At 44.0% G+C, this 20,587-nt stretch overlaps 1 protein-coding gene across 4 annotated transcripts in view; it reads left to right on the forward strand.

Moving 5' to 3' along the window:
* The first annotated feature begins 5,860 nt into the window (after positions 1-5,860).
* SUSD4 (sushi domain containing 4) overlaps positions 5,861-20,587 on the forward strand; it is a 127,030-nt gene continuing 112,303 nt past the window's right edge. Inside the window, exons 1-2 of one of the 4 annotated variants that reach the window (XM_081299011.1) lie at positions 5,861-6,005; positions 7,545-7,727. In XM_081299011.1, the coding sequence (XP_081155137.1) occupies positions 7,580-7,727 (148 nt within the window). In that variant the 5' untranslated portion in view covers positions 5,861-6,005; positions 7,545-7,579. The other 3 variants (XM_081299009.1, XM_081299010.1, XM_081299008.1) reach the window with 3 other exon arrangements.

Genomic DNA, 20,587 nt, shown 5'->3' on the forward strand with positions numbered 1-20,587 from the left:
TTTGACCATAGCTGGTGACCACGTTAAACCATCTCATTAGCAACACTTTTTGATTTCATCCAAGAACCAAATATTGCTCTATAGAAGGCCAAAGCTTAAATTTATTAAAAATATTTATCCATTTAAGAATTAAATAAAAAAGCCAAAGGCCCAGATAATATTTCTGTTGCTGTTCTCCCCCCAACTACCTCAGAGATCTAAATTTAACTAACTGAAATTATTTCCCAAGGATCAGATATTTATGCCAGGCTCTGAAGTGGCATCTATCTTTGCAAATTGAAATAACTTGAGGCTCATTTTAGTGAGAAGCTTATCCATTAAGAACCCCACTGGATACAGAATTAATTGCTGGGAAAAGAATCAAAAGCAAGAGAACATCATGGCCTTGCCCTGAAGGAACTTACCATGCAAGCAGGTGAAACAGATATGAAAGTAATCCAGGGGTGCGGGGAAGCAAAGAAATATGTGAGTTCATATTAATTTACAGCTTCTTGGTGGGGCCTGCTAGTTGCCCATTAAAATCTGAACTTTCCTTCTATACTTGGATCAGTTGACTCTGGGACTACATTTCCCAGCTCACTTTGCAACTGCGTGAGACCTTGTAACTAATTAGCCATGTGACTTCATCTTGCCAATGGAATGTGGGCAGAATAGATGTGAGTCAATCCCTGGTTACTTCCTCCCTCTAACACACACACACACACACACACACACACACACACACACACACACCAAGAAAAAAAAAAAGAATAGATGTGGGCCACTTTAGGCCCATCTATCTATCCTCCTATCCTATTGGCTGATGTTTTCTAAAAAAATGGAAAGAGGCTGGTTAGGTTCCCTTCTTAAATAGCTGATCAAGTCTATATCTCAACTATTTCTCTTTTGGGGTTCTCACATGAAATCACTGTACACTTGCCCTAATCACCTCAGAGCTCTGTACTAGACAACTAAGGATAACCCCTATGCCTTAGAGCCCTGCAACATTACTCAAATTAGACAACAAGCAGGGAACCCATGAGACCCAGCTAATCCCAACTCACTTGCCATACATAAGTTAACCCCTACAGTCCAACCTTCTTCACTCTGTGCCCAGGTGTACTCTGTGTGGTCCTGCCTGACAGCCATTTCTCATTTGGGATTATAAATAACAAATAACTCTGTGTTTCAACTATCTGAGTGTCACTGTAGTGTGTCCCACCATCTTATAACATTCTGAAATGATAAAAGACCAGAAACTCTTGGAAACCATGTAATAAAGACAATAGAGTTTGCCTTTTGCTTGGGTTCCTGAATGGTGACTGCCCCCCAACTCCACTAATTCCTATACTGTCCTATGAGAGTGAAAAAAATCCTACTATGTTGGAGTTATTACTTATTTTGGCTTACCTGTTATGGCAGTTTACCTAACTTAACTATTACACGGAAACGACCAATCACCACTAAGGATGTGGTATGGGTTTAGGAAGGAGAAAGAGGGGGGAGGGAGGGGGGAGAGGGAGGGAGGGGGAAGGGGGGAAGGAGGGAGGGAAAAGAGAGAGAGGGAGGGGAAGCATGGGAAGGAGGGAGAGGGAAAGATGTGTGTGGGGTAGCTAATATACAAGCCCCTGGGGAAGCTCTGGAAGGGAGCTCAAGCTCTGGAGGGGAGCTCAATAGATGCAACCCCTTGATCATGAACTTCACTACATCTAGGATCATGAACCAAGTAAACTTCTTTTGTTTATAAATGACCCAGTCTATGCTGTTCCATTATAGCAGCAGAAAATAGATTAAGACAGGGAGAGAGAAGTGGGAACTATCTCCTTTCTTTCACATGTGAACTATTTCAGAAAAAAAGGAAATCTTGTTTGCTTTACTGTGTTCCAGGCTCTGTGCTCAGCGCGATAGTGGACCAACTAGATAAATGCTATTCTTGGCCCTTTAGCTCGGTCTTGGTCTTTTCAGAGGCATGGTCAGGCAGGCTGCTCATCCTAACAGTCTGTGCTATGTAAATAAGAAGGTGCAGGGCTGGGGAGTGATGTTACACTTTGATATCTGGGGAGAGTTGTGAAGCAGTGGGCTATCAAAGCTCACACTCTGAGGTCTCAGGGGCACAGGAGTTGAGGGGTGTTGAGAAGAAAGGAAGAAAGGGCCTCAGGGTGTACAGTGATGAGTATAGTTGATAGGATATAAAGGACATAAATCCTTTTGGTTACTTCCTGTTTAAGTTCTGTCATGTCCCTCTTTGCTCACAAACCTCCAATGGCATCTCTTCTCCCTCTGTAAAAATCAGACCATGGGTAAGGTGTTTTAGGACTCAGGTGACCTCTCTGACCTCAGCCCCCTTGGTCCTTCCCATCACTCACTCCACTCCAGCCTCTCTGACTTCCTCCCTGTTTTCCGACTTTGACAGGGATGATCCTGCTTCAGGCACTTACATTTGCTTTTCCCTCAGAAAACTGCATGACTTGCTCCTTGCCTCAGGTTTTTGTTTAAATATTATATTCTAAGCAAGGCTTTCCAGTAAACTTTATTAAAAATTGCAGTCTCTAGTCTTCTGCACTAGGTGAGACACATTGCTAGCTCCCAACCCCCCAAATTCTCTTCTTCCTTCTGGTCACCTGGATGCCCAATAAAGACTACATTTCCCAGCTTCCTAGCAACTAGGCATGACCATGTGGCTTGGTTCTCACTAATGAAGTGTGAGAGAACTAGTTTATTAACTTCTGCCTTATTAGCCTGAAAGAGAGAAATTGCCTTTTTTTTTTTTTTTTAAACAACTTTCCCTCAGGCTGAACTCCAGAGATTCCAGTGACCCAGCTTCAACTACACAAATGTAGGTAATACCTTAGGGAAGGGCAGAGTAATGAGACAGAGGAAACTTGGGTCCCGGAATGACTTTGTGGAGCAGAGAGGTCCTGCCAGCTAGAACAAGACATTTGCAGGAGAAAGAAATAAACTTCTATTATAGTTGCTGTATATTTAATAAACTTTGTTACACAACTTTCCTACACTCTAACCTGCACATTTCCTCTACAGTTTCCTAATTTATTATTTTGTCCAGCACTTAATACCATCTAACATATGAAATGTTTTGTTTATTTTATTCGCTATATGTCTTCCCTAGTTAGAATATAAGCTCTTGTAGGGCACAGATATTTGAGTTTGTTCACTGTTGCATCCCCAGCTCCTAGAATAACATCCAGGTCTTAATAGGTGCTCAATTAATACATGTGAAATAAAATATTGTTGGCCACTCAGAGTGAAATCACAGCCTAAGCCATGAAGATGCTTTATTAAATTTCAAAAATCTATCTTAGTGCAAAGGGGTGGGCAGGGAGATGATAGGGGAGTGGAGTGAAAACAATGGGGAACGTCATGTCCAGGGAGTGGAGGGAAGGGGTAGGATGTCTAATTTCCCCAGATAAGCCCACGGGGCTCTCTTATATTTAGGAGAAGGATTCCAAGGCTTCCTTAAATTCCTGAACCTACTGGTAGTGGTTTTTGAGTCAACTCCTAGAAGAGCTTAGTAGGAAGTAAGTCATTCTCTCTCTCTCGCATTCCATCCACCCTCTCTCCCTTCCTCTTGTTGAGAAAAATACATATCAAAATATATTGTGAATAAGGGACTGGGGTTGTGGCTCAGGGGCAGAGTGCTTGCCTCGCACATGTGAGGCACTGGGTTCAATCCACATGATTGAATCCACACGATGATCAGCACCACATGAAAATAAACAAAATAAAGATATGTGTTCATGTATAACTAAAACAAAAATATTTAAATGTATATATGTGTGTATATATATATATATATATATATATATATATATTGTGAATAACTTATTTTGTAGATTCCTTGAGGTAAAATATAGTCATGAAAATAACTGTGGAATGGTGGAGAAACTATAAGAGATGGAGTTAAACTGTCTTAGATTCACATCTGAGGATCTTACTGGCTGGGTGCTGTTGAGTTAATGGATTGACCTCCTGTGTCTTTACTGTTCTCACCTAAGGATGAATAAGATGAGTATAACATTAGCTCTTTATTTTTGTTGTGAGATGTTATGGGCTGAATTTCGTCCTTTCCTCCCAAATTCATATGTCAAAGCCCTACCCCCAGTACCTCGGAATGTGACTATATTTGGAGATAGGGTCTTTACAGAGAAAGAGGCAATGAAGTTAAAATGGGCTCTCTAGGGTAGTCCCCAGTCCAATATAACTTGTGTCCTTATGAAAAGAGATTAGGACACAGACCTCACTATGCGGACACACAGGGAGAAGATGGTCATCTACAAGCCAAGGAGAAGCCCCAGAATGAACAACCCTATCAACAGCTTGATCTTGGACTTTCACCCTTCAGAATTGTGAGAAAACAAATTTCTGTTGTTTAAGCTACCCAGTCTGTGGTATTTTGTTGTGGCAGATTTAAGAAAAATGAAAAGGGAGATAATGCAGAAAACTGTTAAAATGTTGAGTTTAGCTGGCCCCTAAATACTTTCGTCTTCAGTTGCACTAAAGGAAGTAAACTATTTAAAGTAGAGGTCCTGAGCCATACTGGTCAATAACCTACATAGTAAAAATAGAGCCCTTTCTGATACAAACTTTGATGAATGTGACTAGGCAATGAGGAACTGGGTCACATCCAGAGAAAGGTTAAGGGCTGATGAGGGCCCTGGGAATTGTTACACTGAAAGAGATGGCTGTTTAACCCATAGAAGGAAAGACTAGAGTGACTGCAACACCATTTCCAAATGAATGAAATAGTCTTCAGTTAGAGGCATTCCATTTAGCTGTGTGGGTCAAGACCAGAGAGGCAGAACTAGTAGTGGGTACAAGTTTCTGGAAGGTAGATTTCAGCTTCCTTAAGAAATATTTGTGCTCCGTTTGTGTACAATGAACCAAAATGAATTCTGCTGTGATGTATAACTAATTAGAACAAATTAAAAAAATTTAAAAATAAAAAAAAATTATTGGATGAGGCTGGGTGACCACTTTTTAGAAACATCAGAGAGGAGACCAAGCGTAGATACCATTTTGGACCAGATGAACTTGGATGTTCCTTTCCATCTTGACATTTTATTAGTACTTAAGATATATCTCTTTTGATTGTAAAACACACACCTGGTCAACAAATATTTTTGAGCTTTGTGGATTTGATATCTATTAAAATGAGGTAGAAAATTCATTGAGAAAAAAAATTGAAAAATTATTCAATCTGCAGAGGACCATCTCAGAATATTGGAAACGTGGAAAAACGCCCGACTAAAATTTTGGAGCCCTGAAGTACAAGCTTTATCAGGAATGCACTTGTGCTAGAGCCAAAATTTTAAACTTATTCTGTGCAAAGTTGTCATCTCAATTTTACAAATCGGAAAAAGAAAATACGGAGCTTGGTTTATCTACTAAAGGCTAATCTATCCTGCAAGAATTTGTTAAAATTACTTTCAGTAAGAGTCGACACCGTAAAAGCTGTAATTTCCCAACTATCATCAGTATGTGAGATTTTTGAGAAAGTCGATAGAAGCAAGGGATGATTTGGTAGCTGTACCAGAAAGATGGTTTTCATATCCACAAATTGCTACAGAATAATTCGAGTGCCACTGGTTCTAAAGTGCTGCCGGCCAGCACCACCTCATTAGCTCACACGCACCCCTTAATCATCGCGGCCGCAAGGAGGGCCCTAGGAGTGCAGCCTGCAGAGGGAGGCCTATCCTGGGAAGGAAAGGCAGGCGGCCAGGGCTAGTGGTGAGTGAGCACTGAACCCGCTGCTAGCTGAGCAAACCGCGCAGGGATCGCCAGCCAGGAGAGCTCTCTCCTTTGGGGGCTAGGAGGACAAACAGCCCCCAGAACTCTTAGGTTCCGATTCACAGCCCCAGGTACCCAACCTTCTGCTTTGGCACCCAGCACGTCCCGCCTCCTTGGGAGAGCGCCTCCTAAGCCAAGATCCGGAGAGATCAGTGTATCCCAAGACAGGCCAGGAGTCCTGGCTCACAACGCCTGCAGCTGGCAAAAGAGAAAACACCAAGGTGCGGGGGAGGAATAGAGTGTCTCGGCGGCCTCGGGTTGTCCTACGGGCTCTGAGGAGACAAGCAGAGCCTCCGCGGAGGTGGATGGGGGTGGGGTGGGGTGTAAGGCCGGGGACGAAAAGGCTTTAGCAATTGACGCCCTCTGCTCCGCCCCTTTCAAGTTATAACCAGGTCGGAGTGAGACTCTTGGGGTGGGGACTGGAGGGCAGTGTCGGGACTCCTCGGCGTAGAGCCACCTCCACGGCCGCAGTCTAAGGAGCTAGCGCTCTCACGCGCCGCGCAGCGCGCTGGGGCCACCAGAGGCCTTGCGGAGGCCGCGGCGGGCACAGTGGCTCGCGCAGCGTCTGGGCAGCTGGCCGCGGTCCAGCTCCTGGAGAGACGCGACAGGCCTCTGTGTGTGTGAGAGAAAGCGAGCGAGCGAGAGCTACTGCCTGGCGACTCGCGCCCCGACAGGTGCAGGCGCGCCAGCTTCCCATTGGTCGCGGCGGCCGCGGCGGGCCCCTTCCCCCTCCCCGCCCTCCGCCGGACCCCCTCCCCCGCCGCGGCGCCGGCTCGATTCGTGGAGGCGCGCAGCCGCCAGTGCGCGCACCCGGCCGCGCGTCCCTCGCCCCGTCTCCGCCCCCTCCCCCTTTCCTCGCCTCCGCCGCGCGCTCGCGATCTCAGGTAGCGGGCGCGCGGGAGCCTCCCTGGGGGCGCGCGGCCGGCTGCAGTACCCCCCAAGCCACCCCCACTCCCGCCGGCTCGGGGGATCCTGGGGAGGGAGCGCGCGGGCGGCAGGCGGGGGGCGCTGGAGCCGGGTCCTGCCGCCGCCGCTGCCGCCGCCGCCGCCGCCGCCGAGGCTTCCGTCTTGCTCGCTCGCGCAGCGGCGGCAGCAGAGGTCGCGCACAGATGCGGGTTAGACTGGCGGGGGGAGGAGGCGGAGGAGGGAAGGAAGCTGCATGCATGAGACCCACAGGTAAGACCAGGAGCCCGGAAAGGGCTTTCCAGTTCGGGGAGGCGCACGCAGGCCGGGCAGGGGGAGTTTGCGTCCTGTTCTGCTCCCCAAGGGAGGAATTTTTTTGACAGCGCAATCTCATTGGGGACTAGGGCAATAGGACCCTCCCGATCCCAGGGAAAACCAGAGAAGTAGCTGGGGGGAGCCGGTGCCACATTGTGAGATTCCTAAGAGTGAAATGGTTAGGCCCGGGGAAAAGTGTTTTCTCAGCCCCTAGACGCTAGAAGGCTTTAGACTTTCCTGTCCTGGTCACAGCCGCTGAATCCCGGGGACCGGCGCAGAGCCAATGTGCGCTAACCCCTGCTCTCCCTCCCCTCCTCCATCCCTCCCGCACGCGCAGCATCCCACGGCGGCTGTTACTCAGTGTACCCTGCGCTGGGGGCGGCGGGGAGATCTCGCCGTGGGAAAGGGGGCGGGGGCCTTGCGGGGGTGAACTGGGATGGAGCCGGCGCAGCTGAGGCGCCGGGTCCCAGGGCCGAGGAGTGGGAGCGTGGCCCAGAGCTCCAGCAGCCCGGGGTATTGTCGTGTTCCGCTCGTGGTTGCAGACTCTTGCAAGCTGGATGCCCTCTGTGGATGAAAGATGTATCATGGAATGAACCCGAGCAATGGAGATGGATTTCTAGAGCAGCAGCAGCAGCAGCAGCAGCCTCAGTCCCCCCAGAGACTCTTGGCAGTGATCCTGTGGTTTCAGCTGGCGCTGTGCTTTGGCCCTGCACAGCTCACGGGTGGTGAGTGACCCCGCTGTGACCAGAGGGCCTGGGATGGCCATGGCCGGGCAGGGAGGGGAGCCAGATTGGCAGGACAGCCCCGCTGCACACGCCCTCACTCTGTACATCCAGACTTCAGAGATGCCTGAGAAACCCAAGGATTCCTGTGCCCCAGCCTCAGACCTACCCTTTATTCAAAACGCCTGGAGTTCCCAGAAAATTCCTCTGTGGAACCCGCACAGGTTCACACACCCACATTCTGTCTGGAGCTTCCCAGCAGCAGCCCAGCCTGGCTTCTCTGAAGAAAGAATAATAAAGTCTGATCCATTATTCTCACTTTGAGAGAAAGAAGTATGTGTTGGGGGGAGGGGAAGTGGTGTATTTGTGGACCTTTGACCCTTACGCATGCCCTGGACAGACAGAGGTCAGGTTTCATCCTCTGGATTTAGTCAAGAGTTACAAGATCCATCTTTGGAAATGTAAAAGGTCTGAAAACATGGCCAGACTGGCTGAAGGACAGGTTTATTTGAAAGTTAACTTTCTCTTTCTTCAGAAAGTAGTGTGTTCAAGCATGTCTGCATGTTGGGGGTGGGAAGGGGATGCAGAGCTTTTTCTTCTGGAAGATTGCTTAGTTCATCTAGGTCTGATTTACAGGGGGAAGCAAGTCAAGTGCTCTTCTATAAAGTGGAAGTTTGCTGAAATAAAATTGATAGCCTCAGTCTCTGTAGGCGGATAATCTATAACATACTTGGGTTTGAGGGACAGGGCTATCTTTTGGTTGTGGTAGAGGAAGACAAATGGAGTTCCTGTCTGAATTTCAGAGCCTAAGCATATCCCTGCCACCCCTACTTACTGCTGTCCATCATTGCTGTCCATTCCAAATTTTTGCTGAGGGCATGCTGATGTGGATGTGAAAAGGACAGAACTGTGTTTCCAGAGCCGAAATACTATTAATATGTGATTAAATTATTGCCAATTGAAAAACAAGTATTGCTTGGTATAAATAGACCATTCATGTGTTTGAATATATTGCTGTTTAAGAGAATCCAAAGATGAAGATGGAAAAAATGAATGAAAAATTAGCCAAAGTGGGGGAGGAGAATAGCAAATTGGTCCCTAATTCAGGCATTCCATTTAGATGTGTGAAAGATACCTGGAACCTTAAAGTGTTTGTTATGATGTGCGCATCTGTCGGAATTAGGGAGAAAGTATTTGCTTTGGATATGGACCTGGTTTTTGTTTTGTTTTGTTTAGTTTTATCAAGAAGTAATTTTTTAAAAATAGAAATATCTCTGAGACAGGCATCCTTTTCATAGAGGACAAGGTCCAGTGTGAGGTCAGATCAGTTTCTGTGTAGTCTGCCAGGGCTCTGGTCAGAGCTTCTGCCCTGCCCTGAACACTAACTACCTCTGCTTCACTGGCAAGTAGAAATCAAGGGACAGGACCCAATGGGCAGGACTGGGCCATTTCCCCTCTCCTCTTCTCTTGCCTTTCAGTTCTTTCATTCCTTCCAACCAGGTCCACACGATTTTTCCTCTTCCTGGTTGATGTCTCTCATGTAGATAGATGACAGATTAATTAATCAGAATTTATCTATGTATGTCTTGTTATTGGATGTGTGAGGTCTGAGCACAGCCTGGATTTAAAGATTATGATCTTGGTTCCTCCCATTTGTATTTATTACACTTCCTTAGGACCCAGGGCAGAGCATGCCCTTCAGACTCTCCACTTACCTGTGTAGTCCATAGGGAGGTTCTTCCCCCACCCCCCCAACCCCCCAGAGAGGAGTAGAATAAGCAAAGAGATTCAGACCCTTGGAAAAGAGAGTGGGAATAAGAGCTGTCTTTTACGTCCCAAGTTCAGATCTTTCCCTTTAGGGAAGGGCTGGCCAGTAGCCTTGTTTCACCTTGAACTTCTTTGGGCAGAGAGTATAATTTGTTGAAGAATGTTTATCATTTTAGAATTCCTCTATGAATAAATAGTTTGGACAGAGAAGGGTGGTGGGGGACATTCTATGGAGTTCACTAAACAGAGATTTTCTTTCTTAGGAAAGAAACCCACCTGAGGTGTCTAGGATGACAATAAAAGCAGCATTACTTTGGCTCTAGACCTATGCTCCCCAAACTTTAATGTGCACACAAGTCACCTGGGATCTTGTTAAAAGGCAGATTCTGATTCCATTGGTCAGCGGGGGTGGGGCCTGAGATTCTACATTTCTAATAAGCTTCCAGATGAAGCATTCCTACGGGTCCCCAAACCATTCTTTGATTAGCAATGCTTTAGACTAAGACATTCCTTAAGTAAGTTGCTTCTGATTCCTGACTTTTTGCCATCATTCTCAATTACCAAATGCAAATGGCCTTCAAGGGAGCAGAAGTCTCACCCAATTTATCTAATCTTTTGGTGATACACAGAACTGAAAATCAGCTCTCAGAGAGTGCTTTCTTTTTTTATCCACAAAAGGTACATATTTAATAGACCCTGTTCTGAAATGTGGATTTTCATTTTTGATTGCTTTCAATGGAAAAGGAGTACCACAATAGTCTCAGCTAGGAGAGAGAAAAGCATGTGCCCAGTACAAGTATTACAGAAAGAGCTTGAACTAGAAAGGGAGAAATTGAGAAAATAATGAGAAAAAGGAAAAGGCTGGGGGAGAACTCCATCAAAACCAAAATGCTTTGCCCTAGAAATTCAATTTTCTGAGCCTTTTGAGAGTTTTCACAGGCCTGGCTTGACTTGAAGTGACTTCTAGGTAACTCTCTTCAGGTTGTCTTTTCTGAGTTAAGAAGAAGGGCCCTCCTTTGGGGACATTAAAACCACATACACTGAGAGGACTTTTACTAAGTTTATAAGGAGGTACAGGATATGGCTGTTTCCACATTCTGGAACCTTTTCTTCTTATGCCCCAGTTAACCTTTCCAGAAGATATCTGGTTTTGAGTGGTTCCCTGTGTAGTCACCCAGGTTTAGAGGATGGGAGCTAAGAGCTGGCTCCTTGAAGGTGAATTTCCTGTTACCAGGAGCTCAGGCTGGGCTTTGATAGTTGATAGCTTTGGGGTCTTGGTCTTGGGAGCTTCAGTTTCTCCATCTATAAAATGAGGACTATGATATCTATCTTAATGAGAATGATGTGAGAGATGGAAATCATAACCTAAATTCAGGAAGTAGTAGGGAGGAATTGTACATCATGTTCTTTTTACCTAGAAGATCCCTCCCTTACACTTCATTTCCCACCCCACCCCCAGGAAGCAAATTTTTCTTGCCATACTCTCTTTCATATTTCCCTGGTCATTAAATTCTGCCCTTACCTGGACTCCCATTGCCCTAGGTTATCATCTTCTATCATAGTATCATCTCGCCTACTAGACCATAAGCCCGCTGAGAACAAGAACCTTGACTCAATTAATTTCTATGTCCCAGGCACCCAGCACAGCATCTGATCATAGTAAATGCTCAGCTAATGTTGGTTGAAACCAAGGAAAAAAAAATTCCCAAATTACCACCATACCATCTAGGAAATAATTTCTTGGGTGAGTTACAAATGTGCAAAAGTTTCATGGTAGTTGAGGCCACCTCCAGTTGTAGGTTTTCTAGGTTGGAGGTTGGTGAAAACATCAGGAAATGTCCCAGAGAAGGAGTAGCACTTAGGGTGAGATGACTGGAACATCTTAGGGGCAGGCTTCTTGTACAATGATGGCGATGTGGTTATGTGCCTGAACTCTACAGGAAACAGTTTAGTCAGGTTAATCTACAACATAGTCTACTTATAAGGAATAGTAGAGTAGAAGGAAAAATAGGTTTCAGACTTATTATAAGGGTCCTGGAAGTTCCAATGAGGAACTTGCATGCCACATAGCAGGCACTATGGGACCCACTGAAGAATGTAGAGAAGGAGCATAATATCAGGTGAGCTGTGTTTATACTTTCTCTGCTTCCAAGCCTCCAACTTGGGGCAAGCCACTAGTCTGGCTGCCCTCTCTGCACTCCTGAGTCATGGTTCTAGTGTGGCTGGATTAAGCTTCTTGAGATCTCATTTGGGTCATGGGACCACAGCATTGAGCTATGTATCTACTGGTAAGAACAAATGCCTTCTGAGCGATGGTTTGTAGATGTGAGTGTCTTGGAGTTTTATTGAGAAAAATTTTCTAACATGACAGAGAGCAAAAATCCATGATTTTAAACTGCGCTTAACTCAGTCTGTAAACAAAGTCCCAGCTCCTGAAACTCTAAAGCATATTTCTTCAACAAAAGGTTGCCTTCATGTAAGCAGCATGGAAACTCTTCCAGTTTATCCACAGGATGAAATACGAAAGCTTTTGGGGGCAAAAGAAGGATTTCATATAACAAGGAGCAAATCTCTCATCTCAGAGACCTAGAGAGGCAAGACAGAGAATCAGTGGTTCTTTAATTCCTGAGAATAATGACAAGTATAGGTAAAGCTCCTTTTCTAGTAAATATTGATTAGGAACATGAAGAAAAGCACCTATGTTATTCTGTTCTTGGTTTCAGAGACATATTTCCAAAGCTTCAGATGGAAGCTCTGGTATAGAACCAGGGGTCTGTAGTCTTTAAAGAATGGATATAGCCTGTGTGTTGAGCTTCTGCCATTAAATGGCTCCATGGTTTTTGGCAAGTTAGGTAACTTCTTCTTGACTCAATTTCTTCCCCATCACTAGCATTCTTTGGTTCTGTGATAATAGAAGTCCCTGCTTACCTGCACTTTTGTTTTCCATGGTTTCAGTAACCATCATAGCAGTCTGAAACTATTCTGTGGAAAATTCTAGAAATAAGCAATTCATACATTTTAAAATGCATGCCATTCTGAGGAGTGGGATGGAATCTCATGCCATCCTGCTCTGACCTTCCTGATATGAATCATTCTTTTGTACAGAGTACAAAAGATATTTTGAGAGAGAGACATGACATTCACATAACTTTTATTATAGTATAACATTATAATTTCTCTATTTTATTATTAGTGACTGCCACTAGTCTCTTACTGTGCCTAATTTATAAATTAAATGTTATCATAGGAATGTTTAGGAAAAGACATAGTGCAGTGTACATGGGGTTTGGTACTATCCGTGGTTTCAGATATCCATAAGGGGACTGGCAACTTATCCTCATAAGATGAATTGATGGGTTCTGAACTCTGAGTAAAGGCAGGATGTCTTTTTTCCCCCTCATCTATCCTTTCATCTATAGTTGTATGCCCTGGGGAAATACAGAGAAAGGGGACTCAGTTCTTGCTCCAGAGGAAATATACAAGTAAGAAGGAGTCAGTGTCTTCTCAAAAGTTTAAATGTAAAAGGCTTGCACAAAATTATATTTTATATGTATATATATATTTTAATTCAACTTAAAATCTAGTGTTATTTATTGAAACCAATGAGAAAAGTGATTTTGCAGACTGCTTCTTTTTATCTTTGCCTTGTTTTGAAATCTCATTTGGTATTTGATAATTGAAAAAGTCATACATAGCAATGATAGGTCTGAATAGGTCCCTGGAATTAATGCCTCTGAATTGAGTGAAGAAAGGGGCAAAAAAAAAAAAAAAAAAAAAAAAAAAAGAAAGGCTGATTTGTTTACAAACAGTCACGTTTCAACAGGACCTACCAACCTCTAGGACAGATATAGAAGATGCATCATATACAACATTTTGTCTATTTATTGGTCCACTCTTATAAGAACTATTGCTAACCAGGGAAGACTGGGAAAAGATGTGACATAATTTTAAACTGGCCCATATCTGAGTGATTGATTAAAGTTTCCAAATCATTAATAACACTAATTGCAAACATTTAGAAAATGCTTAGTGTCATTTTCCACACTTTAATCATGTTAACTCATTTAGTTTCTCGGGTAGATATTGTTATTTATCCTTTCTTTATAGAAGAGGAACCTGAGGCATGGAAAGATTAGTCCACTTGTCCATAGTCATCTGGCTATTAACTGAGACACCATGACCCAGGCTATCTTTGTTATTGCAGTCTTTGTTTTAGCATGCCCACACATGGAAATTCCAATCCCTAAATACCCGCCCTCCCATGTTATCAAGTTTGACTCAAACATGTCTCTTTAAACAGCAGTTATCAAATATTTTGAAACTTTTGCCATCTCCCCTCTGATATAAGGGAACTCCTTTGTGTTGTGACCAAAAAAGAAAGCATACCAGCAAGTAAACAACAAAATTACACAACCTGGGCAAAGTGAAGGCCAGAGTGCTTGCCCTTGGGCTCTGAATGGAGGAAGGTAAGGGACCAGAATCCTGTGAAAGTGGTTCCTGTGGGATGTTTGAGGGAGGTGGTCAGACAGAGCATGCCCTGATTCTTACCTGCTCTGAGAGGCCAGGTGTGAGTAAGTAAATGGTTGGTCTCTTGGGCCCTCCATTACTGACATTTCCATCTCTTTCTGATGATTCTCTGGGCTGTTTATGGCTCCCAGGGTGATATCTTTCCTGGACTGCTGCTTTTCCATGCAACTTGGACAAGCCCTAACAATATGTTAGCTAATATATGCTTGAAGTGTTACTGTTTGTGTAATGTTTAATTTTCTTAACACGTTAAGATAGGAGATTTTGACTATTTTCTTCCCCTCCTCCTCCTCCTCCTCTTCCTCCTATTCTTCCTCTCTCTCTCTCTCTCTCCCTCCTTCCCTCTCAATCTTAAGAGATATCTTCAGTGAAGTTGTTCTTCCAGGTTCTGAACATGGTCATACAAGGCTAGAGTAGGAATTAGGCCTATTAGCAAGACTTTCCTCTTTGCAATTCTTGGCCAGGCTTTAAACCTGTCTTTTCAGTTGTATGATGTAGATGATAATCTAGCTGGTATCTATTAAAAAGTAAAAGAAAAATGATATCTGAGGCTTGTGAGCCTGAGTAATAATTTCCCTGCAAGATTAAGTTTGAAGTAAGAATCGGACGTGATTGTTCATGAGATCTCAAAGTCACTCATTCTGCTGTGCAGGGTGCTGTGTTTGATGGTATGAGCTTGAGATGCTGTGTTTTAGGGAAGAATTTAGCCTAGTATTTCCGAAGAAAAAAGATGACTATGCTACTCTAAGAGAAGGAATTATCAACTCAAGAAGAAAAACAAATAGAAATAATTAAGTGAGTTGCTCACAAACTGGAATTAAAAGTACATTTTAGAATAGCTTCTTAATAGGGAGTATTGTAATTGCTTTATTAATCTTAAAGAAGGTAAATTAGAAACATCAGAGAAGTCAAACAAAAATAATTCTTGAAATTTATTTGGAAATGACAATAAACTTGGGAGCTCTGTAGTGGGTGAGCCTCCACTGATTCCACTGTGGGGCAGAGGCACGTGCAGGCCTATCTGTGGGCATGGGTGTGAATGAATCTGTGTATGTGAGTGTGTTCCCAGCCTGCAGGAATGGAGTTTGGTTCTTAAAAGTGAGAAGAGTTGCAGAGCCCAGTAAACTTGATCACTGATCACGTCATCATTATCCCAATAAATTGAACTAAAGTTCAAGAGAGAGGATGAGTAAGGGTGAGGATCTTTGGAAATAAAGGTTCCACTTGGCTGTCTCCTGTTTCTGTTGAAATCAGTGACTTTAATCTCCTGAAATTACCAGCATGGAAGAAGAGCTGAATAAGGAAGGTCACTCGTGCACTATATTCTTTTTTTTCTGAGAGTAACAAAATACAAAAAGACTTTATTTCTTGGGCTCAATTACATTTATAAAAGATATATGTGGTTGAATTGGGTGAATCAGTTAGAGGGACAATCTATCAAGAAAAAGGTAAAATACATTCTTACAGTAGACTTCTTAGCATTGGTGTGTCCATAACACTAATCTAACTAGTTGTAAATTCAAGTTCTCTACAGGAAGACCTTTTTTGAAACTTAAACTCAGAAGTTTCTGATTTTTATCCATAACGTAAACAACAGGATCTGCTTATTTTGTACAAATGTGATCTGTTTGTTTTTTTTAAAAATTTTTATTTGTTTTAATTAGTTACACATGACAGTACAATGACCTTGACATATCATACATTTGAATCAGATGGGATATAATTTCTCATTTTTCTGAGTGTACAGGTTGCAGAATCACATTGGTCATGCAGTGACATATACACACACAGTAATAATAATGTCTATATCATTCTACTATCCTTCCTATCCCGCCATCCCCTCCCCTCCCCTCCCATCACTTCTCTCTACCTAATCTAAGGTAACGCTATTCTTTTTTCTTTTTTAGAGGGTTAATCTTATCAGAGGTTCTCAATGGTCCTTTTAGTTGGCTTCTGTTAACTAACTGAATCCTAATGATCTAATTCAAGTATGCATTTATTTATTTATTTATTTATTTACTTATTTATTTTTTGAGAGAGAGAGAGAGAGAGAGAAAGAATTTTTAATATTTATTTTTTAGTTCTCGGCGGACACAACATCTTTGTTGGTATGTGGTGCTGAGGATCGAACCCGGGCCGCACGCATGCCAGGCGAGCGCGCTACCGCTTGAGCCACATCCCCAGCCCCTCAAGGATGCATTTTAAATTAACAATTTTGTTTTGGCGGGGGACACATCTGCAAATTTAGGTTATAGTATGACAGTGCATATCCAATGGCTGATGGGGGTGACCTCTGTGTTTAAATTGTACATAAACAAAATGGGGAAATAGTCTTTTAGAAGCTTGCAGAGCCGTACAGTTCTGAATGGGTATGTGACCTTAAAACAGCTCATGCAGATTTTTTTCCCTTTGGATTGTAAATGAAGGACCAGATATTTTCCCTATTATCCTTCTGGTCTACACCATTTACTTTTAATAATAACTTGATGGATATGTTTTAATTTCTTGAGGTAAAGAACGGGAGATATGCATGGTCTTATAGGAAGTAGAGCCAGTTTTCCTTGCTGCTGTATTAGCAGGCTGAGTGATGGTGACCTCATTGCTGTTTCAGTTTCATTATCTGGGAAAAGGGGCCAATACTGGGACCTTCTCTGGCTCTGTGAGGATAAAATGCATTAACAGGGGGATGCATCATCATCACTATATAAGGTATCAATATCATGTAAAACAAACTGACAGTGAATGTTTGCTATAGTCATCATGCAGAAGGTAGCCCTGCCAAGAGCTTTCATTGTCCTGCAGGGACCTAGCATAATAAATACACACTAATACCAAGTGGTACAGGCCCAGATAGATGTGTGCTGCGGGCGTTCACCAGGTAGCCACTGATCCTGGGTCCCAATAGTCCCATAGGATCTACCACCATAAGATGGTTTAGTAAGTGGAGACTTATCTTGGAGACTCTGGGGACAAGGGAGGAGTAAGGGAAAGCTTACCAACAAAGACGACATTTGAACCAGGTCTTGAATAATAAAATAATTCTCCGGGCAGAGAAGTTGGGAGGTAGGTTTTTTTTTTTTTTTTCCCCAGGAGGAAGGATAAAGTCAACAGAGGCTCAGAATGAGAAAGAATATGTACTGAAGACAAGGAATAGCTCAGGGCAGCGTTAGTAAAAGACAGATTAAGCAGAAAGAAGAGACAGGAAGGGCAAGTTGGGCCTGCTTGCCCAGCTAACCACAATGCTTATGAACTTGAATGGTACACACTGGGCAACTGGGAACCTGCAAAATACACCTTTAGGGGCATGATGTGATCCATTCTTTGTTTTAGAAAGCAACTTTTTAGCAATGTGGAAGATGGAGAAGCAGAGAGATTTTTGCTCATTAAATATTTATCATGCCTCTATCAGAGTCTAGGTGGAGGACACCATGGGAAACAAAACAGAGTCCTGCCCTCTGAAAATTTATATTCTTTTGAGGGCCAGTGAGGAAACGATTGCATTAACCCAGGAGGGACATGCCAAGGGCTTTAACTAGAGAGGAATAAATGGAGACAAGAGATGCAAAGAGAATTATCTAAGGCCAGACAGCTGGCTGGACGGGGGTTGGAGGAAGAGGAAGAGCCATTATTAGCAGAGCCCCAGCAGTGGTGGTTTGGAGGAGAAGCTAATGAGTTCATTTTGGATGAGGAGGCTTGCCTTGCCTGCAGGACATATATTTGAGCACCATCTGTCCATCAGGCATTGAAAACTCAGTTTGGTACACAGGAGAGAAATTGGGCTGGAGATGGAGATGTGAGTGTCATCTGTGTTGGGAGGGCTGCAAGAGGGATCCAGCTTTCCCAAGAAGAGAGTGTGGAATGAGCAAAGAAGAGAATGTGAGGATAGAGCCCAGGAAGCAGCCACAGTGAAGGAGAAGCTGGCAAGGAGTTGAGGAGTTGTGCTGTTAATCTGTACTGATAATAACAACTTTTTAAAAAAACCCAACCATGCTTGGTTCTGGCTATTAATTGCTCCTATGATTTGGGGGCAGAAAACTTTTTTTTTTTAATGTTACTATTGGCATAATGTTTGGGTAATCTGAATTCTTTCTAGATGTCCATATCAACTGCACAGAAAGTCAACAGGGCCAGGAGGGAGAAAGGCTATGATTAGTGGGATAGAGAATCAGCATAGAGATGTTTGAAGCTCAACTGCAGACGAGCCGGGGAATTTCTTGGTCTTTGCTGGGAGGACAAAACTAAGAGGAGAACCAGAGTTCAACAGAGTCCCTGGGTGATTGTGTGTCTTTGTGTTTCCTTAGACACCTGAGTGTCTAAGTGCAGTGATGTGGTGATGGGGTCACTTCATCTGCTGCTGCTCCTTCCCCCGTCCTCCTGGACTCCTGGGAATTTTTATGTACTCCGTGCTCTGGATGTAGGTCCTTCTGGTATAAATTCCAGAGCAACCCTCTCCTCAGGTCCTTCAAGGATTCAGTATTCCCTAGCTGTCAGTTATCTTCAAAGTTAAGATTGCCAGAGAATGATCGCTCTGTCACCCTACCCTTGTGACCAGCTCTGTCACCTCTGAAGCAATTCACTTAACCTCTCCATGCTTTGGTTTCTTCCTCTGTAAATCCAGGGCAATGAGGCTCCTTTCTCTGCACTTCACAGGGGTGTGAGATGTGCAGGTGTACAGAAGGTAGTGTCAGAAGGCATTTGATAAATACAAAACAGTGATTCCTGCCTGTCTGGAGAGAGGCATCTCTCTACTGTGCCTAGGGCCATTTTTTGCCTTTTGCCTCCCTGAGTACAGAAGGAGGGTGAGGGATGCTCTGCGCAGCATGTAAACGTGTGGGTCCTGACCCCGTGAAAGCTCATTTTGTGTGGACATGATGTCAGGCAGCTGGAGGAGCTGTTTTGCTGCAAAATGGGATGTGCCGGTCTGTGCTGGATCCCTGCTGCTGGCGTGTTCAGTGAATAAGTTGAGTCTGGAGAAGGAGAAGGTCCTTGTACCATTGAGAGGAACTTCTCAATAGCTGTTGGCCCAAGCCCAGTTGGCTTTTTTGTGTGTGTGTGTGCGTGTGTGTGTGTGTGTGTGTGTGCATTCACAGAAGCCTCAGGAAAACTAAATTAAACACGGGAGGCAAGCAAGCAATTCATTATAGGATTTGCAGTGGTTCATGAGGGAGGAATTGCTCCAGGTGCCCTTAGCTTTGCCTCTTCCTCATCTGGCATGGTACATGAGGAAGGGTATGGGCATGGTGGGTCAGCCCCTACAGGCTCAGGTAGGACAGTGTGATGAATCAGGAATTGCCACAGAAGAGCTGACTGCCTGTCTTTGTGGAATGCTTCCTCTCACCTCCAGCTGCACGGTGTCTAACTCTTAGGGATCTTCTTTTTAGCTTTGCATGTAGGATGCTGCTTCTGGCATTTGTGGGCTGGAGATCTTGGGATTCCTCAGCCTTTGTGGAAATCATAGGAAATCCTCTGTGTTCTAGTGTCAGAGCACTTCAGGAAAGCAGCCTGTCAGCCTGGTTGGGGGGGGGGGTACACCTCACTGTGGCCTCTGCTCAGCACCTCACTATCCTCAGACCTTTATCTTGTGTGGACTCCTGAAATGCCAGGGTCTGATTTGGAGAAGGGTTTCTTCAAATGCAACCTGATCTATGGACTTTGGCTTAATAGCAGAGGGTCTTGTATGGCTTTCTGAGGTAGTAGGGCATTTATCTACCCTTGAGAGTAGTTTTGCAGAAATTCTACTCTTGCCATTTTCATTTACATGGAAATGAGCCCACAGAGATCCTGCCCTTTGTCATCTCCAGATGAAGGAAGACCTAGTTATTCCGAAGCTCCAGAAACGTACAGAGTATCTAAAACTGTCTTTTCTCTGTAGCAGCTGCCTTTGCATCTTGGGTGGAGAACTGCAGCCACACTCAAGGGCAGATTCCTGTTGGTCTGTTGCTCCTGCTACTGTTCCAATTGTTCTTTACTAGGTGTCTCCATGCATTGTGGTTACCAGGATCTCCAATCATAGGCAGAACCAGTTGCTAATCTCTGCCTTCATGACTGTATAGCTTTAGTGCCTCACATCTCTGAAGTGCCTTGGTCTTCTCACGGTGGCATTTTCTTTAGTGCCTGCTGTGTTAGTGTTGTGATGTGACAGAAGCTAACTTCCATGAAAATTAGCCGGACGTGCAGGTATACAGGAGGTAGTGTCAGAAATCATCTGAAAGATACCAAACAGTGATTCCTGCCTGTCTGGAGAGAGGCATCTCTCTACTGCTTAGGGCCATTTTTGCCTTCCGCCTCCCTGAGTACAGAAAGGAGAGTGATTGTACCAAGCCCGTTGCTTCTTGGGCCTTCAATTTAAATTGGAAGGATTTTCTTTTTCAGTACAGTTCCTGATTAAGAATTGCATGCTTTCATAAAGTTGGAGAACAAAAAGACCACAAACTCAGAGTCGGAAAAGAAAGGTGATGCTCTAAAGATGGTCCATTGACCTGGAAAAACTAGGATGGGACAAATTTCAAATTAGTGCTTCTGGTCCCCTTGACACCCTGTGCTCCAAGAGACGGCAGTGCTCTTTCCTC

Source organism: Spermophilus citellus, assembly GCF_964194105.1.
Source record: "Spermophilus citellus genome assembly, chromosome: 6".
NCBI lineage: Eukaryota > Metazoa > Chordata > Mammalia > Rodentia > Sciuridae > Spermophilus > Spermophilus citellus.